Source organism: Mesitornis unicolor, unplaced genomic scaffold (genome assembly GCF_000695765.1).
Source record: "Mesitornis unicolor isolate BGI_N332 unplaced genomic scaffold, ASM69576v1 scaffold35174, whole genome shotgun sequence".
Classification (NCBI taxonomy): domain Eukaryota; kingdom Metazoa; phylum Chordata; class Aves; order Mesitornithiformes; family Mesitornithidae; genus Mesitornis; species Mesitornis unicolor.
The window spans coordinates 37,468-53,523 of record NW_010181392.1 but is presented as its reverse complement, the minus strand read 5'-3'; the positions used below and the strand labels follow the sequence as shown (position 1 = coordinate 53,523).

Here is a 16,056-nt window from a genome sequence, read left to right as displayed (position 1 = left end):
TCTAGAAAGATGATGTCATTTATATTCTGCATTAGAAATAGATGCTAAGTTTCTAAATACTGCAGGGCAGATCTCTGCCTGTTTGGATGCTGCCAACAGGTTATTCTCCAGAGAAGAGCAATGAGAGGACAAATAACATCAGAGTATTTTTTTCAAAATGTCATCTTTTCAAAACAAGGCCACTTGTGCTCACCAGAACACAAAAATCAATAGGCTTAGATGCTACCTGAGCCACATTTGCTATACCTGCTATCAATTTTATTCCCAGATTCCACCAGCTTTTCACAGGAACAAGGCATGAGCAATAATTTGCAGCGTCTCAAAACCATTAACAGCAGTAAGACACGTGTTCAATCCTTGTTTTCTAGCCCAGTGCACACAACCCAGAGCACAAAGAGAAAGGACAGAGATGGAACGCAGGCAAAAGTGTCTCCTGTGCATGAAACAGATCAGCTGGGAAATCCCAGTGAAGCTCAGACTGGAGCTCGTATGTGCAGTACGATAATGCAGTGCTGATGGATTTTTGAAAGCTCTACTAGCAACAGATTGGGTCAGAGGAGGAAACTTATTCAGTCAGCTTACAAATTTAGTACAATCTTTCATACTGCATATTACAAACAGCAGTTATAAATAAAAGCTGCAGTCATAAATGAACTGCATCCCAGAACTTCAAACTTCACAAAGGAATAATTCAAGTCTTCCTGAAATTCACGTTAGAGCTGAAATTTTGAGGAAAACCACACAGCACAGGCCCTGTAATAAATCTGTTTATTACCAATGCAGTACAAACAACATACTTTTCAGTACTAAAATATACTAGAACCTCTTGAAGTAAGCATCAGTATCCTTAGACTTGAAAATATACTTTTATTTTCTATTGAGGTTACCAAAGTAAATGCCAGACCGACAGAAGAAAATAATAAAATCTGAAAATCCTCTCACAAAACTTCAGGCTTTAATTAATGATATCTAATGAGTATCGCTGCAGTGGCATAAAATGGCAGTACTCTGTTGCTTACCTTTCCATTTGTCAAAAGTTATAGTCTGCAGTAAATTTAACGTAACAAAGCTGAGGCACATCTATGCCACACAAGAAAACTCCTCTCTACTTAATTAATGGATGAAAACAGTTTTGAAGTAAGACCCAAAGTCACCCTGAAGCTGCTGAGACTGACCTAGATTTCCATCAGAGGATAACGCCCTGTAGCAGGGGTGGCAGAGAAAGTGTCAAAACACGACAGCGAGAACAACCAGCACTCAAGTCAAGTGGTACATTTCTGGTAAACACCGACTGAGCCTTTCCTGGATATGAGCAGCAGCCTCATGATATTATTATGAACAAGGATGTTAATAAATCTGCTCCTGACAAATTTAAAAAATACCCCAAGCCCTCAAATTGAAGGCAATCAAGCTGGATAATGGTCTTATTTTTGCACAGAAACAACACTGCTAAAAGTGCTACAAGCAAGACTTCTGCAAAAGATGGAATCACTGACTGCCATAACATGCCAAACCACTCTTCACTGCACAGACTTTGCCTACAACCACAGTTTCAACCTGTGGCCGCACAAAGAGAAAGTGCTGCAGATAAGGCTGCAACAAAACTTCATGCTATCCCTGAAGCTGCTTCAGAACAATTTGGATTAGAAAGAGGTCTTCATTTCTAAAATTCACATCAAAACTCCAATTAATCTTTCTGAACAGGTGACCTGAATGCAGATTAATCCCTTATTTAAACATTTCCATCAGCCTGCTTAATGTCTGCCTTCAACAGTATTATGTAATTTACCTTACATCAAGAGTATGAAATGTTCCTTTCTTCTGATCTCAAAGATTTGGATATAAGAAAGGTCGCATTATCTCATGAGTCAAGTAGAAATCTTCTTTAGACCCTGGAAATAAAATCCAAAATGGTCCTTAAAACCACTGAGGTTACAGAATTCAAGCAGAATTTCACAAAAATTAATCAGTCGCATTCAACTATTTTCCTTATCCTCAAAGTGATCACAGGAAAGCGCCTCTTGACAGAAGCAAAAACAATTCTGTCCTCAAAGACAGAAACTGAACTTTAAGTTCTCTACCCAAATTATTTTCTGTACTTGACCTATCAATTTGAATAAAGTTCAGGATATGGCTGCACATCCAAAATGGAAGACACTCATAACTAAGAATGAGATTACCAAAGGTTTGTGTGAATATAGACACACACGTGTACATATGTACACATATATGTCTATATATAAAAAACATCAGTTTACAGAAAGCAAGCTGATTTTTAAAGTGACTTTTTTCCCCCCTCTAAATGTTCTCTAGGACAAAGATTTATAGGTCACTTCTTCCAGCTAACTCATTAAGTCAACATGAACATTTCCAAATGTTGACTCTGTGGTGGGCCAGTAACAAGCTATAGGCACCACAAAAGCCAGATGAAAAACAATTCCTGCTTGAAAGAACTGTAAAGTCTTTAATAGCTCACATGCTTTCAGACTTCCAGCATGACACTGCTGAAAGTTGCATTGCTGGCCATCAGATCAGCAGGTTTCCTTTACAGATGCCTGGTTAATTAACAGCCTGGATTTCTAGCCTGTAACAAAACACTGAATAAACTTCTTAAGTCTTCCACCACCTATGCCGACAACTTTGCTTATTTTTTATCATCTTTTACATCACTATGACCTGAGCTAAATGAATACCAAAAGCTCACAAAACATATCACGATTTCTGGAGCATTTAAACTCCCATAACCTTATGGGAATTTAAATACACACTTTCTGTAAGAAAGTTTTTTCTCCCTCATGTTCCACCTAATCCAGTTCAACTGGAAGATACTGGCAAAAGGAATAATCCCACTTTTCACCACCATAGTTTTGTCCCATCCCATTCTTTGCACCAGATCTGGTAGTTCTTCAGCTGCTGGGTGTGTTGCTTCAGTTTGCTGATTCAACAAAATATACTTTCCCCTTTTTTGGTGTGCAATCCTCCATTCGTCAGTGAATGCCAAAAGGACACACAGTCATCAGATCAGTATCAACAGAAGCAGTGAGAAGGCTTCTTTTGATTGCACTTCACATTTCCACCAGATTATACATTGTATAAAACTAGCCCCTTCGCCCTTCTCCTGAATTAAAATAATTAAGAGAGCGCACCTTCACAAGCCTCACATATAAGTAAAGTGCTGCCATTTAAAAAACGCATAAAATTTCACACATTTGAACTCCAAGAGCATGCTCTTGCACGTGTGCCTTTTTACTATGAATAAACTCAAACTCTTACTCAAACTCTTTTCCTCGTACAGGATTGTGTAAGTTATATGAATGTGTCATATCACGATTAAACTGTAGCACCTTAAAGTGTACAGCAAATAAAGTTTGTTTTCAGAACTTAAATATCCAAATTCCAGTGTATTCTCACATTTCATGCTTAAAAATCAACAATACATTTTAAAAGCACAGGTACAAAAAAAAAATCGCAGTCCCATAACTGAAAAGCATTATATTGTATCATATAATTAACAGTGCCTAAATCTAAAGCCTACATTTAAATACGATTCTTTCTAAGCAAAGAGATGACAAAATTAGTCATATGAAGGACTTAGAAAGAAGCTCAGCATAATTGCTACGAACTCCACAACATCCATGTAAGTTAGATTAGAAGAATGGCTTTTAACCCCAGAAAAAAAGAATTGTCTACTTCCTCCCAGTTGTGAAAGTAAGCTTGGCAGCAGGAACTGAGCAGGGTTGTCTGATTCAGCAAAAAAACCTTCAATAACAACTTAAATTGACTACATTACTGTACTAGTTAAACATTAAGGTCTTACTTAGAGATCTGCAACTTACGTTTCTCTGAAGTCTAGTTTGTATGACTTCATACCTTGTTCACCCAAATTTGCAGGGTCATCTGGCTAAAAACTCTGATTATACCCTAACACTATCTATACCACTCAAACCCCAACATATCTACCTTCCTGAATGCAGATAGTTTGAAAAAAGGACAGTTAAAAGATCCCAAACGTTAATGCAGAACTAACTGAGGTATAAGAAGATGTCTGCTACCCCCTAGTTCTGGCAAAATTATACCAACTAAGGAACAAAATTACAAGGAAGATCTTTTATGCTAAGCTCTACAGAAGCTGCAGCCTTGGAGAAAGGGTTTCTAAGGTATTCCCCAAAGCTACCCACACTCCTCCTTGCTGCTGGTGAAACCCATCATCTTTCCAAGAAATCTCAACCTGCAAAATATTGCACCCTCAGGCGCTGCGTTGTAAGCTCCAGTGGGGACCAGAGCTTGCATGAACAATATAATTCTGTCCCAGCGGGGCCTCTGTTCTTTTCAGCCTCAACCACTTGTGCCTGGAAAAGAAAGGTGTTTAAAAATGCTCTTTTCTAGGGCAAAAAAAGTCAGAATTGGATTTAAATTCTCACACCAGGGATCCAAATGTCTCCTTAAATGTTTTATATGCTCCACAAATTATTAAACAATGAATACAGCCTGGAAAGCTCAGCCTTAGAACACAGTACTCACTCTTCATTTTGCAAAGCAGCTTCCAAGTCACCTCAAACAGCACTGAGAGCAAAAGAGCAAGTCACACAACACCTGCAAATATTCTCACGTTAGCCACACCACTTTCCAGCCTGAACACTGGTCTAAGACACAGGCGCAGCTGAACACCTATTTTAGTCATTGACACCTATTTTACTCATTGCCTCCCTCGTGTTCAGCAAAATCAAGGCAAGACTCTAGTGTTCCTAATCACCCATCTTTTACTCTCTGCTGTCATGTCAAGCTCACAGCTGCGTATTTTCCTGGCAACTATGAATCAGCTCCCACTTTGATGACTGATTCACAGACCAGAATAAGACATGCTTACAAGAATTATTCTATTAACAACTTAAAAACCGTTCTGCTAGCTCCAGCTGCTTGGTTCCCCGCAAAAACATCCCTCCAGAGGTTGTGGCACTATTGGTTATATTGGTTAGTTACACTACCATGCCCCAGTTCAGATTCAGGGAAGCATCTAGACTTTAAACAATTGCTTCTGGTTTAGCTTTTTCTGTTAAGCAAATAATTTAGTTGGGATAACAGGAAGATTAAGTAGAATACTGTTCCCATTTACAGCCAAAAAGTCACTAGCAATTCAGGCTAACGTCAATGATTTTAAAGGTATTTATGTGCCTCAGTAATTTTGTGCCAAATAGTAACAATAAACATAAACCTTTTAATATGAGCAGGACACAGCTCAGCAGAACACACATTTCAGCTTCCGTAGAGGTCTCATATTGAGGAGTCCCCTGAGCTGGAGAAGCACCTAGAAGTTATTAAAAGTGCTCACATTTTTATTCTTCTAGTAAGGAAACAGAATTTTTTGTTCAAAACATAAACATGATGCCTGGAGTGGGTCATCTATAGAGATTAACCTATGAGTACTGAGCAGGTACACAAATGTGCTTGCCTTCACACAGCTGACAGTGGGGGTCTGGCAGAATTAGAAATTAATGTGAGGGATAATGTAAGACTACTTCAAAAGCTGCTCTCCAGCTGACAGGTTATACCATCCCCATTAAATACACATGGCAAATTGGTATGGGTACACTTAATTCCACCAGCTTTTGAATGAAGAAACATTAGGGAAAACTTTTACAGGCTTCTGTGTTTCAGAAGAATTGACATACCGGAGAACTATAAGACTTAAAATAGTCACATCTACCCCACACACCACATTAATGGAAGCAACCAACAAAACCTGCAAAGAAAATAATTACATGCCTGAACAGCTAAGTGTGCCTTTGAATATATCCTACTTTTTCAAATCCTTGATTGAAAGTGCTACTGGCAGCTGTGCTGTAAGCACAAAAATGTGGCAGAATGATTAGAAATGACCTATTCTCCTTCTCCCAGAACTATTTCCATGTTAGCACGGCTATAGATACAGCAAGTTGTAACAGAAGCAACTCCATTACTGCAGCACAAAGTTTTTCTGACCATGTGAATGTTTTAACTAATCACATAAATACTTTCATAAGACAAACGTACGACACTGGAGTACATTCATAGCTTTCACACTTCTGAAAATGGCTACAGTGTTCCTGGCCAGTAATATTAATCCACACATACAGATTAAGATACCCTTGCATTGTAAACACAGTATTGTTCTCAAATTTGCTGGGCAAATGTTAATACAGCTTCTTAATTAGCATGACCTTATAGAGTACATAGTGAAAAGATGACAAAAGGAAGAGCTTTTTGGGGACCATTTTTTCTCTCAAAATCTACTAAAAACGCACACAAGTAGTACAGGTTAAAACTGCTGGCAGCAATCTACAAAAACAGAAAATCCAACTCTGCCCTGAGACCTTACCTAAAATTTTATTCTAAGATTCCACCTTCACACACTGTATTGTGACAGTAGTTGTGTCCATATAAATGGAAAAGAAACACAAATGCAACATTGCCAAATTTATAATGCATATCTTACCAGGAAAAACAGTAACTGCAGAGCATGGCTGACTGTGCAAGACAAAATATTCCTATAGCTCAACTTGATTTTAAAATTGTAATTTCATTTATCCACAAAAGCTTGAGTGACGCTTAAGTAACAATTTTTAAACGGTTTGTAACAATTTCTTCTTTCATTTTTGGTTAACTTAAAGTCTAGACTTCACAAAGCTCACAATTAAACTTTTTTGATCTATAAATTTATTTTCTTATCTTTGTGCCTACACTGTAAAAACAGTAGGGTACATGCAAGTATTCCAATATAAATGCTGATAAATTGATGAAGTAATTTAGTTGCATTCATACTTTCAGGGTCATAATAAACTCTTACTCATGTTTACCTTCCAAATAACAAACCGTTGTAACTATCATTTCCCCAAAGTCTTGTTAATTCCTTCCATTCAGCTCTTCCAGAAAAAACATACAGAAATCACCCCAAATTAGCATCCCAGCTTTGACAGAAGTCTCCAACAAAATTCATTATTCTCCTCACAGCTAAAACAAGCCAAGAATGCTAACTACAAGTTCTTAAACGGTGGAAGTCACCACTTTATGATGAGTCAATTTCTGACCCTATAGAGTGTGATAAAAGGGGCAGACATTACACCTGAATCTGCATGAATGCCAAGAGATCCCATTGCCAAGTTACAACCACAATCAGAACAATAACGTGAGAGAAAGGATATAACCCTCCTCAAGTTTTGAAAGTTTTGCAAATACATGATTTGCATTCTTCCATTGTACAGAGAAACAGGCAAGTAGTGACCATAAAACCTGACTAATCATATGTCTGAAAATTAACTGAAAAATTACATTAAATCAAACTTACAAAAGCATATTTGGAAAAATACATGGCTCAATTATTAAGAACAGCAGCACTACCAGAAACTCACATGCTACATAGAATCACATTCATGACGTTAGAGGAAGGTACCTACAAACCAGCTCTTCATTACTCAATAAAAAAGAAAAGTGATCAGAACTTCATCTCATTCTTCTAATATTATCCTCTGAGGCGGGAAACAAAAACAAGTTAATCCAGCAGCTAGGGGCTTGTGTATACAGAAGCAACAGCAGAGCTTCTAAAGAAATGGCGTTTCTACTGCATCTGATTCTTGCAGGAGAATGCAGATAATTGATTGGGAAAATCTTGTTTCATGAGCTTTATCTAACTTGAGATTCCATGTCATAAAAAGAGGGGTTGGGAGGAGTCATCAGCTACCCTGCCAGAGTTGCCCCAGGAGAGTAAAGCAATCTTAGTTATATTTAAAAGGAGGCTATAATTTTCTTTTTAATTACTTATAACTCAAATAGCTCTGAAAGGATCCATATTTCAGAGGCAAGATCAAAAGTAAAACCAGATGGATATTAGAAAACATTATAATACAATCTAAATGAGGCTTTACACAATTCATTAGGTAAGAAATTTTTAAAGTATTTATTTCTCATCATCAAATCTTTTCTATTTCCTGTAATGCACAATTTTAGTCTGCTTCATTACAAGCAGTGCATGAATTTTTCAAACAAATATTTTTTTTTCCTGAAATGCCAAGACTTAAGTTAACTTTGTTTTCCTTCAACCAAATTAATTTCTATTCCCCTAACAGGCTTCATACTTGTAATGAGATTCAAAGTTAAATAACACTGAAGAAAACTGGTTTCTGCTGTTCAATCTTATTTTACAAATAAGTACCAGATACACAGGAAATTCTCCTACTTGTCACTTCAACTGTAATGTCTTACAGAACTGAACTCTTGCTTTGGATCACTCTCTGCACATCCTTCACTTGAGCACATTTTTAATACAATATAGAGCACTTACCCTTCTAACCTGACATCAGGTAAAGATCTGTTGAGTGCAATCATTTCACTTGCCATTAAATTAAATTGATTTATTTTAAACATTTCTTTCATTTTTTCTTGCTCCTCTTTTGGAATGACCACAGGCTTCCCCATCTCTCCCGGTCCTTCATGTGGTTTTTGTATGGGTTCTGGAACTAAGAATAAATACAATGTTGGTAATTAATTTTATGCTTGCTTTTGTTTATTTATACTTTATTTTACACCGTAGGAGTATTCTTGTTTAAAGCAGAGTTCTAAAATCACCAGGTTTGGAAGTGAAAACAAATGTTCATATTTGGGAGTTTAACAGAAGTAGTTAAGTGCTACCCCTAGACACCACAATTCATTTGAAAAACCAGTAAGGGTTTATATCTACCCATCACCATGTCCTAATTGAATTTACTGTTAAAGTTCTGAAACAACAGACATTTATATCCCAGATTGTTCTTGCACACACAGGCTTTTCAGGAGAAGTTAAATTCTGCTTTATAGAGATCTTAGAAATTATTAAATTAAAGTAAAATCGTAGCTTTACATTTATTTCCATATTTTTATTTTGACAGAATCACATTGACATTTACAGTTTAGAAATAGCTTCTCTTGGGTTTACTAACATTATTTTTAGTCAACATAATTACATTTTGGAGTTTAACATTAGTAGTCAAAACAGAAACAGTAACACTTGACATGTTTAAGACAAAGACATTTTAAATACCAAATATCTGATCAAACTGATGAGAGAAAGAAGAAGGAGAAAAGGAACCCAGACTCATGAATTACTTGGATTTTTTTTAAACAAAAGTGAAAAACCAAAACATTAACAAAAAACTACGTTAATTTTTCTTACAAATATCTGATTACTTTTCTCCTGAACTGTTAGATGCTCAAATAGTGAATTTAAAATAGATTACTACTTTACAAATTCAATACAAATCTTACCAAAAAAATAGTAATTTAAGATCTAAACAGAGGAACAGGAAATATTTGAAAATAAAGGCACAAAAGCCCCCAGTAATAAGCCTAGCTTCAGATTACCTTTAATTTGTATCTAGGGCAACACAGTCTAATTAAAGCTTATGCCAAGAGCAAATAACCATGTAAAGAATAAATTTTTTTAAAAAAAGGCCTAGCCTTCCATCCCTGCAGAAATTCTCAAGACTTAAAATATATACTTACTAAAATCTGAAACATTTTGCTAGTTTGCATATAGCATTAACCAGCTACAAGCACAACCTGTTCCTTGAGAAACTTTCATTTTCAAGTGCCTGAAACAACCGCACCAGTTGCATTAATGCAGTTACACTTAATGGAGAAAATCCTCCCACCACAGAGATGCTTTCCTTTTACCAAACGCACCTTGACTGCACCTTGAGCTATAAAACACTAGAAGTTGCCGGCCAGCCACTTATTCCCTAAAAATTAACAGAATAAGTATGCTCAAGCAGATCCTGAGCCGACAGATTTAGGTCCTTGTTTCAACCATGGGCTAAAATGTGCAAGTAATTTGGTTTGCATCTTTGCCTCCTAAGAAAGTACGGTTCAACCCACATCAAAGTTTGCTGATTTGCAATTGTATAACCTTTTAAACTAGAATTTGTGCCTTCTGGGCACAAATAAAATTATGGTATACTATCAGGCAATTGCTTGGGCTTAATTTTATTTATTTAGCTTGCTTTTATTATGTGAGCTATCATAACTATTTTTATTAAGTGTATAGCAATTAGTATATAGCTTCACTCGGACAGAAAATTATTAAATTATGAGTGTTTAACATACATCAAATAGTTTAGCAAAAACTATCAAAATATAGTTATATGTTAAAAAATAATCATGTTTTCTAGCATTCTCAAGAGCGAATGTCTTAGCTTAACATATTTGCTATTTAGAAAAAGGCAAAAAAGTCTTGTTTCATTTATACTTCTTATACATTTATACTGTCTCTTAACTTTGACAAAACCAGTTAAACTGAATAGCTAAATGAACCAAAACCTCATCTTTCACGTTTGCAGTTCTTGCCATTAGATGCTAGTTTAGCATATCAGTGAGTTGGATCCAGCTGTACAAATTCCACAAATTAATCAGTTGAATTTTTAAGTTTCATTAGCAAATATATAGTACTTGATTACACATTTTACCAGTATAAAGTACTCCATTCTCCTGCAGAAAAAATCCAGCAACAGCTAACCAGATCCACAGATGTTTTACAGAGCTCACTAAGTGCAAAGGCAGGCAAGCTTGGTGTTCAAGCACAGAGATGACTTTCCAAGAAGAGTTACCCATTTTCTTTCAGGTTTCTGCTTTTACAGTATCTGTTTTCCCACAAAAGCGTGTAGTTTTCATATAAACACAAACCAACAACATTCTCCCAAAATGACTAATACACACACTGTTAAAAAGTTCAAACCACAGTGCTCTTTTGTCAGTTAACTGTGAAAAAAAAATATTTCCTTTGAAGGGCTGTAGACACGTACTGATGACAAACTTCTAACAGAAGTTTAATTTACAGCTACAAGTTCCGGAGCTAAATGAATTACTTAATCATCACCTGATCTAAAGGGAAATTTAGTGATTTTTTGAAATATTTCTCATTTGCATCAGTAAACCATTAGTTTCAAAGAGGGCTTGATCTCTTTCAGATCTTTGTTACAGATTGGGAGTTCTTTATGGCTATGGACTATAAATTTCATTTTACAAGGCAATGTGCCTGATGAAAAACAGATACTTCAAAATCTAAGACCATCTAGGGCCAGGATTATTCCCTGACATGCCTTTAGTGGCCACTACAATGGTAAACTGACCAAAAGACCAAGTCCAGTCACCTTTGGAGGAACCACCACAAATAAAAGGAAGCCATTTGGACAGGTAAAAGTTCAGAGAAGTTTCGTTGCTTACACACACCTCAGCCTTAACAGAACAAGACTGATTTATGATGAACAGTTCCTATTTTCAAATATAAAATCTGTATTTGAGATCTTGAACATGCTCACTTTTGTTCTTCGGAATTTTTGTGCAGATGAGAATATTTAGAACCAAGTCACAACTTTTGACTTTCCATCATTACCGAAGAGCTCAAAAGCCAGAACACAAGGCCTTGATTGGCACTTGGCAAAAATTACTGGCTTGGAAGAAACTGCTACATAACATGGGTGATGCTTATTAGGGTTCCTATATTCCTTCCAACTCTTAACCTATAAACTTACAGCAACAGCCTTCCAACACCAGCTACTACTCTTTGTGAATCTGACTAATTAGCAATCAATAATGACAAAACGGGAACTACCACTCATGAGATGTGCCAGCAGAAAGAACAGCTGTCACAGTTTGGGCAAGGCTGTGCACCATCCAGGTCAGCTGGGTAACTCCGAACAGGCAAGATCACCTCTGAGCCGAGTGCTGCACAGAGATTCCTCCTGCCCTACTCTCTCTTCCTCTCTCGAGCAGTCCTCGTGGGGAGGAGGAAGAGCAGCAGCATTGGCCTGGACAAGCACAGGCTCCCTCCCAGCTCCCACAGACGGGTGCTGGAACCAACACTGCTGTCTGTTCTGATCACATTTCCCCAGGCTGCCTCCTGAACCTACTTCTGTCTTCTTCCATCATGGTGGAGGGGGTGGGCAAAGGCTCGGGCCTATGGTCACATTATCCCACGCAATCACAGTCACTAGATTCCAACTATCTCTCCTATGGTAACATTTTAGTTCCCCAGTCCAGCACTACCCAGACACCATGCCAGGCCACCTTTTCCCAAACATCTCTACCTCAGCTCTATTACAGCCTGGTAAGTGCCTGTCCTATTTCCATTGCACTTTTTGTCCCCTCATCTCCACTGTCTCGTTGTTACAACTACCAGCCCTCAATCTCTAGGATAGCATATACAGAAAGACCTTTATCCCACTCATCTTACAGTTCTCCATAATCATCCATTTTTCCACATATTCACATTCCTTTATTATTTCTCATTTTGAGCAATTTGTAAAATATAAAGGCAGTATACATATAACCTAGTATTAGACACAAGCTGAACTTCACGATTTAAGTTGTTAGTGTCTTACGCCGTCAATACCAAGGAGAAAGATTTTTCCTAAATGCAATTTAGACCATGACTAAGTTTCATTCTGAAAGAAACTCCCTCCATTTTCTGTATAAAAACCTAAGGAAAACATCCTTCTAACTTCATGAAATCCTGAACTGTCCAAAATTATCTTTAAAATCCTTTGCTCCTGCCAAAATATCTAAAGATTAATTTTTCCAACTAGGCAAGCACAGTTTAAAATAAACTTACAAAGTGTTCAGAAAAAAACTTACATATTGAGTATGTTCATTAAAAGCCATGGAATTCTTCCATGAATTGCAAAGAGAAGCTATATACCAGAGTGACATGGACCAAGAGACTATTAAATTCAGAACACTTACATAATTTATGCTGAATCAAGAAAACTAAATCAATTATGGAAATGAATGGGGGTGGGGAAGTGAAAAAGCAGATTTTGATAAAAGCTTCACAGAAAAAATAGCCTCAATCTTATCTGAGGAGATCGTAGGCATTCTGAGTGTGAATAAATCCTCTACAGACTCCAACTACTGGAACAAGTAAGACTATTGAAGATCAGGCATGCAACTAAGCTAAAAGGAAGTGTCACATTGTCAACTATAACCATGGTTTCTAGCAGACATATTTCCGCATATACCTTACTGCATGTCAGCTGTTTAACAAAAAAAGCTGTTTAAGAAAAATGTAAAAAACTATATACAAATTTTTGGTTGGTTGGTTGGTTTGTTGACAAGCCACTATAATAAGACGACATCAGGGATTTTAACACACAGAGGTTAGAGAAAGGCCATAACGAAGACTCTACTCAACTCATTAAAGTGAATGTTGCACAGGAAAAGTCATAATACTAAACTTTAAAACATGCAGATTTCCCCCTCACCTGTAGGATCTCCCAGTGACTTTGTGTAAAGTCTTCTGAACTTTCAACATCATCAATATATCAAACCAAGTCTGATATATACTGACTTAATTTGCTGTTTGACAGCAACAAAAACAAACAAAAATATCGTTTGCAATACAGCTCTAAAGGAGCCTGACATAAGTTATCTGCTTAGCATACTGTAAAAACTTTGTGGGAATCCAAAAAGTGGATCCATTCCTTAACACCAAAATATCAGTCGTCATCTTATCCTGAAGATAATTTCACAACTTCTGAAGAGAAAAAAAAAACCAAATATATTTTCTACATAACCTCAATTCATTTTCTTGCACATTCTTTTTTGCTTATTGAAAAAGAAACCCAAAAGATGAAATACAAGCAACTGAAAATTTAAGTTCTTTCTGCAAAACTCAAGTGAACTAGAACCTCTCTAAAAATGTCTGCATGCAGTTGTGGAAAGAGCAGTTCAGAGGACTATGCACAGCAGTTCTACATTCCTACACATTGCTGTTCTCTGTGGAGATTTATCAGGCTGTTTTCATCATGGGGAAAAAGAAAACCAAAACAAAACTAACATTTCCTAAACATCTCCTCAGTGTTATCCTGTAACAGGGCAACACTGTTCTTAAAACATTTCAGAAAATTTCCCAGGGAGGTTCAAGTTGTCCACACCAGATGACAGCACATAAAAAAGTTTCAAGGGATGCAAAACATTTATTACTCTTGAGTACAGTTGGCTGATCAGACTTAACACTAAGAATCACTCCGTAAGTTTCCTGCAGCAGCAGTGAAACATACAGACACAGCCTTTCTGGTGGAAGAGACACCAAAATGCAATGTTTCATATATAAACTGGAGGCAGCAGCTACATGCAGCTCTAAATGCCTGTGCTGAGACACTGCAGGGATGAGAAATCTCCCTGCACCAACCCTTACTCCCATATGATCAACTACGATGACCTCCCTAAAATAAAGTTGGCAACATGAATGGTGCCGGCTCTCAAAAAACTACTCAGTGCTACTCAAAAACTAAGAGGTCAGTAATGAAACTGAAAGCTTATCTGAAGAGCTTTAGTTTTGCATAATACAGTTCTCACTTCAATGAAAAAGTTTCACACACCCTCATATGTTACTTTTACATCCAATTTTATTCTTGCTATTTTAACAAAATTATTTTTATTACAACATTCACTGTTCCTTATTGCTATAGACAATGGCCAAATTTTGGCTTAGGCATTTGGGTTTTTCGTTTTGTTTTGTTTTGGGTTTTTTTGTTGTTTGTTTGGTTAGGTTTTTTTGTGGGGGTTAGGGGGACAAGTAAGCTTGGTTGTTAGTTTGGTTTGTGTTACCACCAAGTCTAGTGAAGTTAACTGTGCCTTTGCTTCCTTACTGGTGGAAAACTAGAATGTGCTTTAGACTATATTAACATAGCTTACATTCCTGAACTGCTTATTGCATAGTTTTATTACTTTTCACACACATTAGTGCTTAAAATTTTACATCTTCAGTAAGCATTTAAGGCTGCAATATACACCTCGGACAACGTACTTATCCCCTAGTCATTTAAAGAAACACTGAACATTCTGCAACACCTAAATGCTGATGCAGTGCTATACTGTTGAGGGGAGGGGGGGGGAAATGTTTAAAGGAGTGCAATTTTCATTAAGCATAAGTTAAAGATTACGAAGGCAGAAAACTTACCATCTCCAGCGGGTAGGCCTCGTTCTTTTTTCTCATCACATTTGTTGCATTCACTGAAGTACAGCAATAGAAACATATCCAGAAGGACCCAAACCAGAGAGGTGGCAAGGACCACCTTGCAATATGCAAATTTTTTCATGGCACTTTAAGTCAAATACAAAAATAAAAAAGTATAAATAAAAATATCAACCGGTTTCTTTAATCCAGTTTGAGAGATCACGTTCTATATCTGAAAAAACAAAGAAAAAAGAAAAAAGTCACAAAGTTACCTAAGAACAGCAGCCAAAAGCAGAAATTTTAATTACATTTTAAAGGTAACAACTTAATTACCAAATGCTGTATGTATCAAAATGAATGGTCTATGCACTCCAATGAGATTAAGGGAACCTGGTCAATTTAAGCAGCATTACTCCAGTCTTTTCCTATGTTAACATTCATCACCTGTAATGTTAAAATGAATGACCAAAATAGAGTGCTCTGCAGAGAAGAGAGGATATGCACATGTAATTAAATTTAAAGGAACTCTCTGAACCCTCTGGAAATCAGAACAAGCTGAATGAATGAAAACCAGGAGCATTTCAGGAAATGAGATATCAACGTGTGCTGTGTGAAGCCCATGGCTAATATTCCTTATGCTCCACCGTTTAGTACATGCTGACTTTTTGGGCCCATCACTGGGAATGCTGGCCTACAAATGCCTGTATTTTACAAAAAAGGCTAATGGTACATTACAGCTCCATCACCAAGACAAATGCTTTGCTTTCAGCAAATAACAAATAACCAACCCTTTTGTTAAAGCTAAACAATAAGCAAAGTGAAGAAAGTACGCACAAGCCACTGTGACCACTTACTAGGCATTCAAAGCTAAACATAGCAACTAATATTTTTGATGCTTATAGTGGTTTTAATAGTTAATGCTTGACTATAAAGCAAACTTTTACACATTTTTCAACATGTGTACAGTAAAATCTTAGTATGCCCACCTCTGAAATTCTCTTTTGTCCTACTCCAATTACAAGCAAATTTTGCTCCAAGGATAGATGATCTTTTGAGGTCCCTTCCAACTCCTAAGATTCTGTGACTGCTTATTTCCA

General features: G+C 36.8%; 1 protein-coding gene across 1 annotated transcript in view; it reads right to left on the bottom strand.

The window, feature by feature from the left end:
* GALNT1 (polypeptide N-acetylgalactosaminyltransferase 1) overlaps nt 1-16,056 on the bottom strand; it is a gene marked incomplete at its 3' end in the record, with an annotated part of 54,028 nt that overhangs the window by 24,422 nt on the left and 13,550 nt on the right. Inside the window, exons 2-3 of the mRNA XM_010183416.1 lie at nt 14,963-15,191; nt 8,315-8,489 (exon numbers count right to left, since the gene is read on the bottom strand). Coding sequence (XP_010181718.1) covers nt 8,315-8,489; nt 14,963-15,101 — 314 coding nt within the window. The remainder of the gene's footprint in view (nt 1-8,314; nt 8,490-14,962; nt 15,192-16,056) is intronic.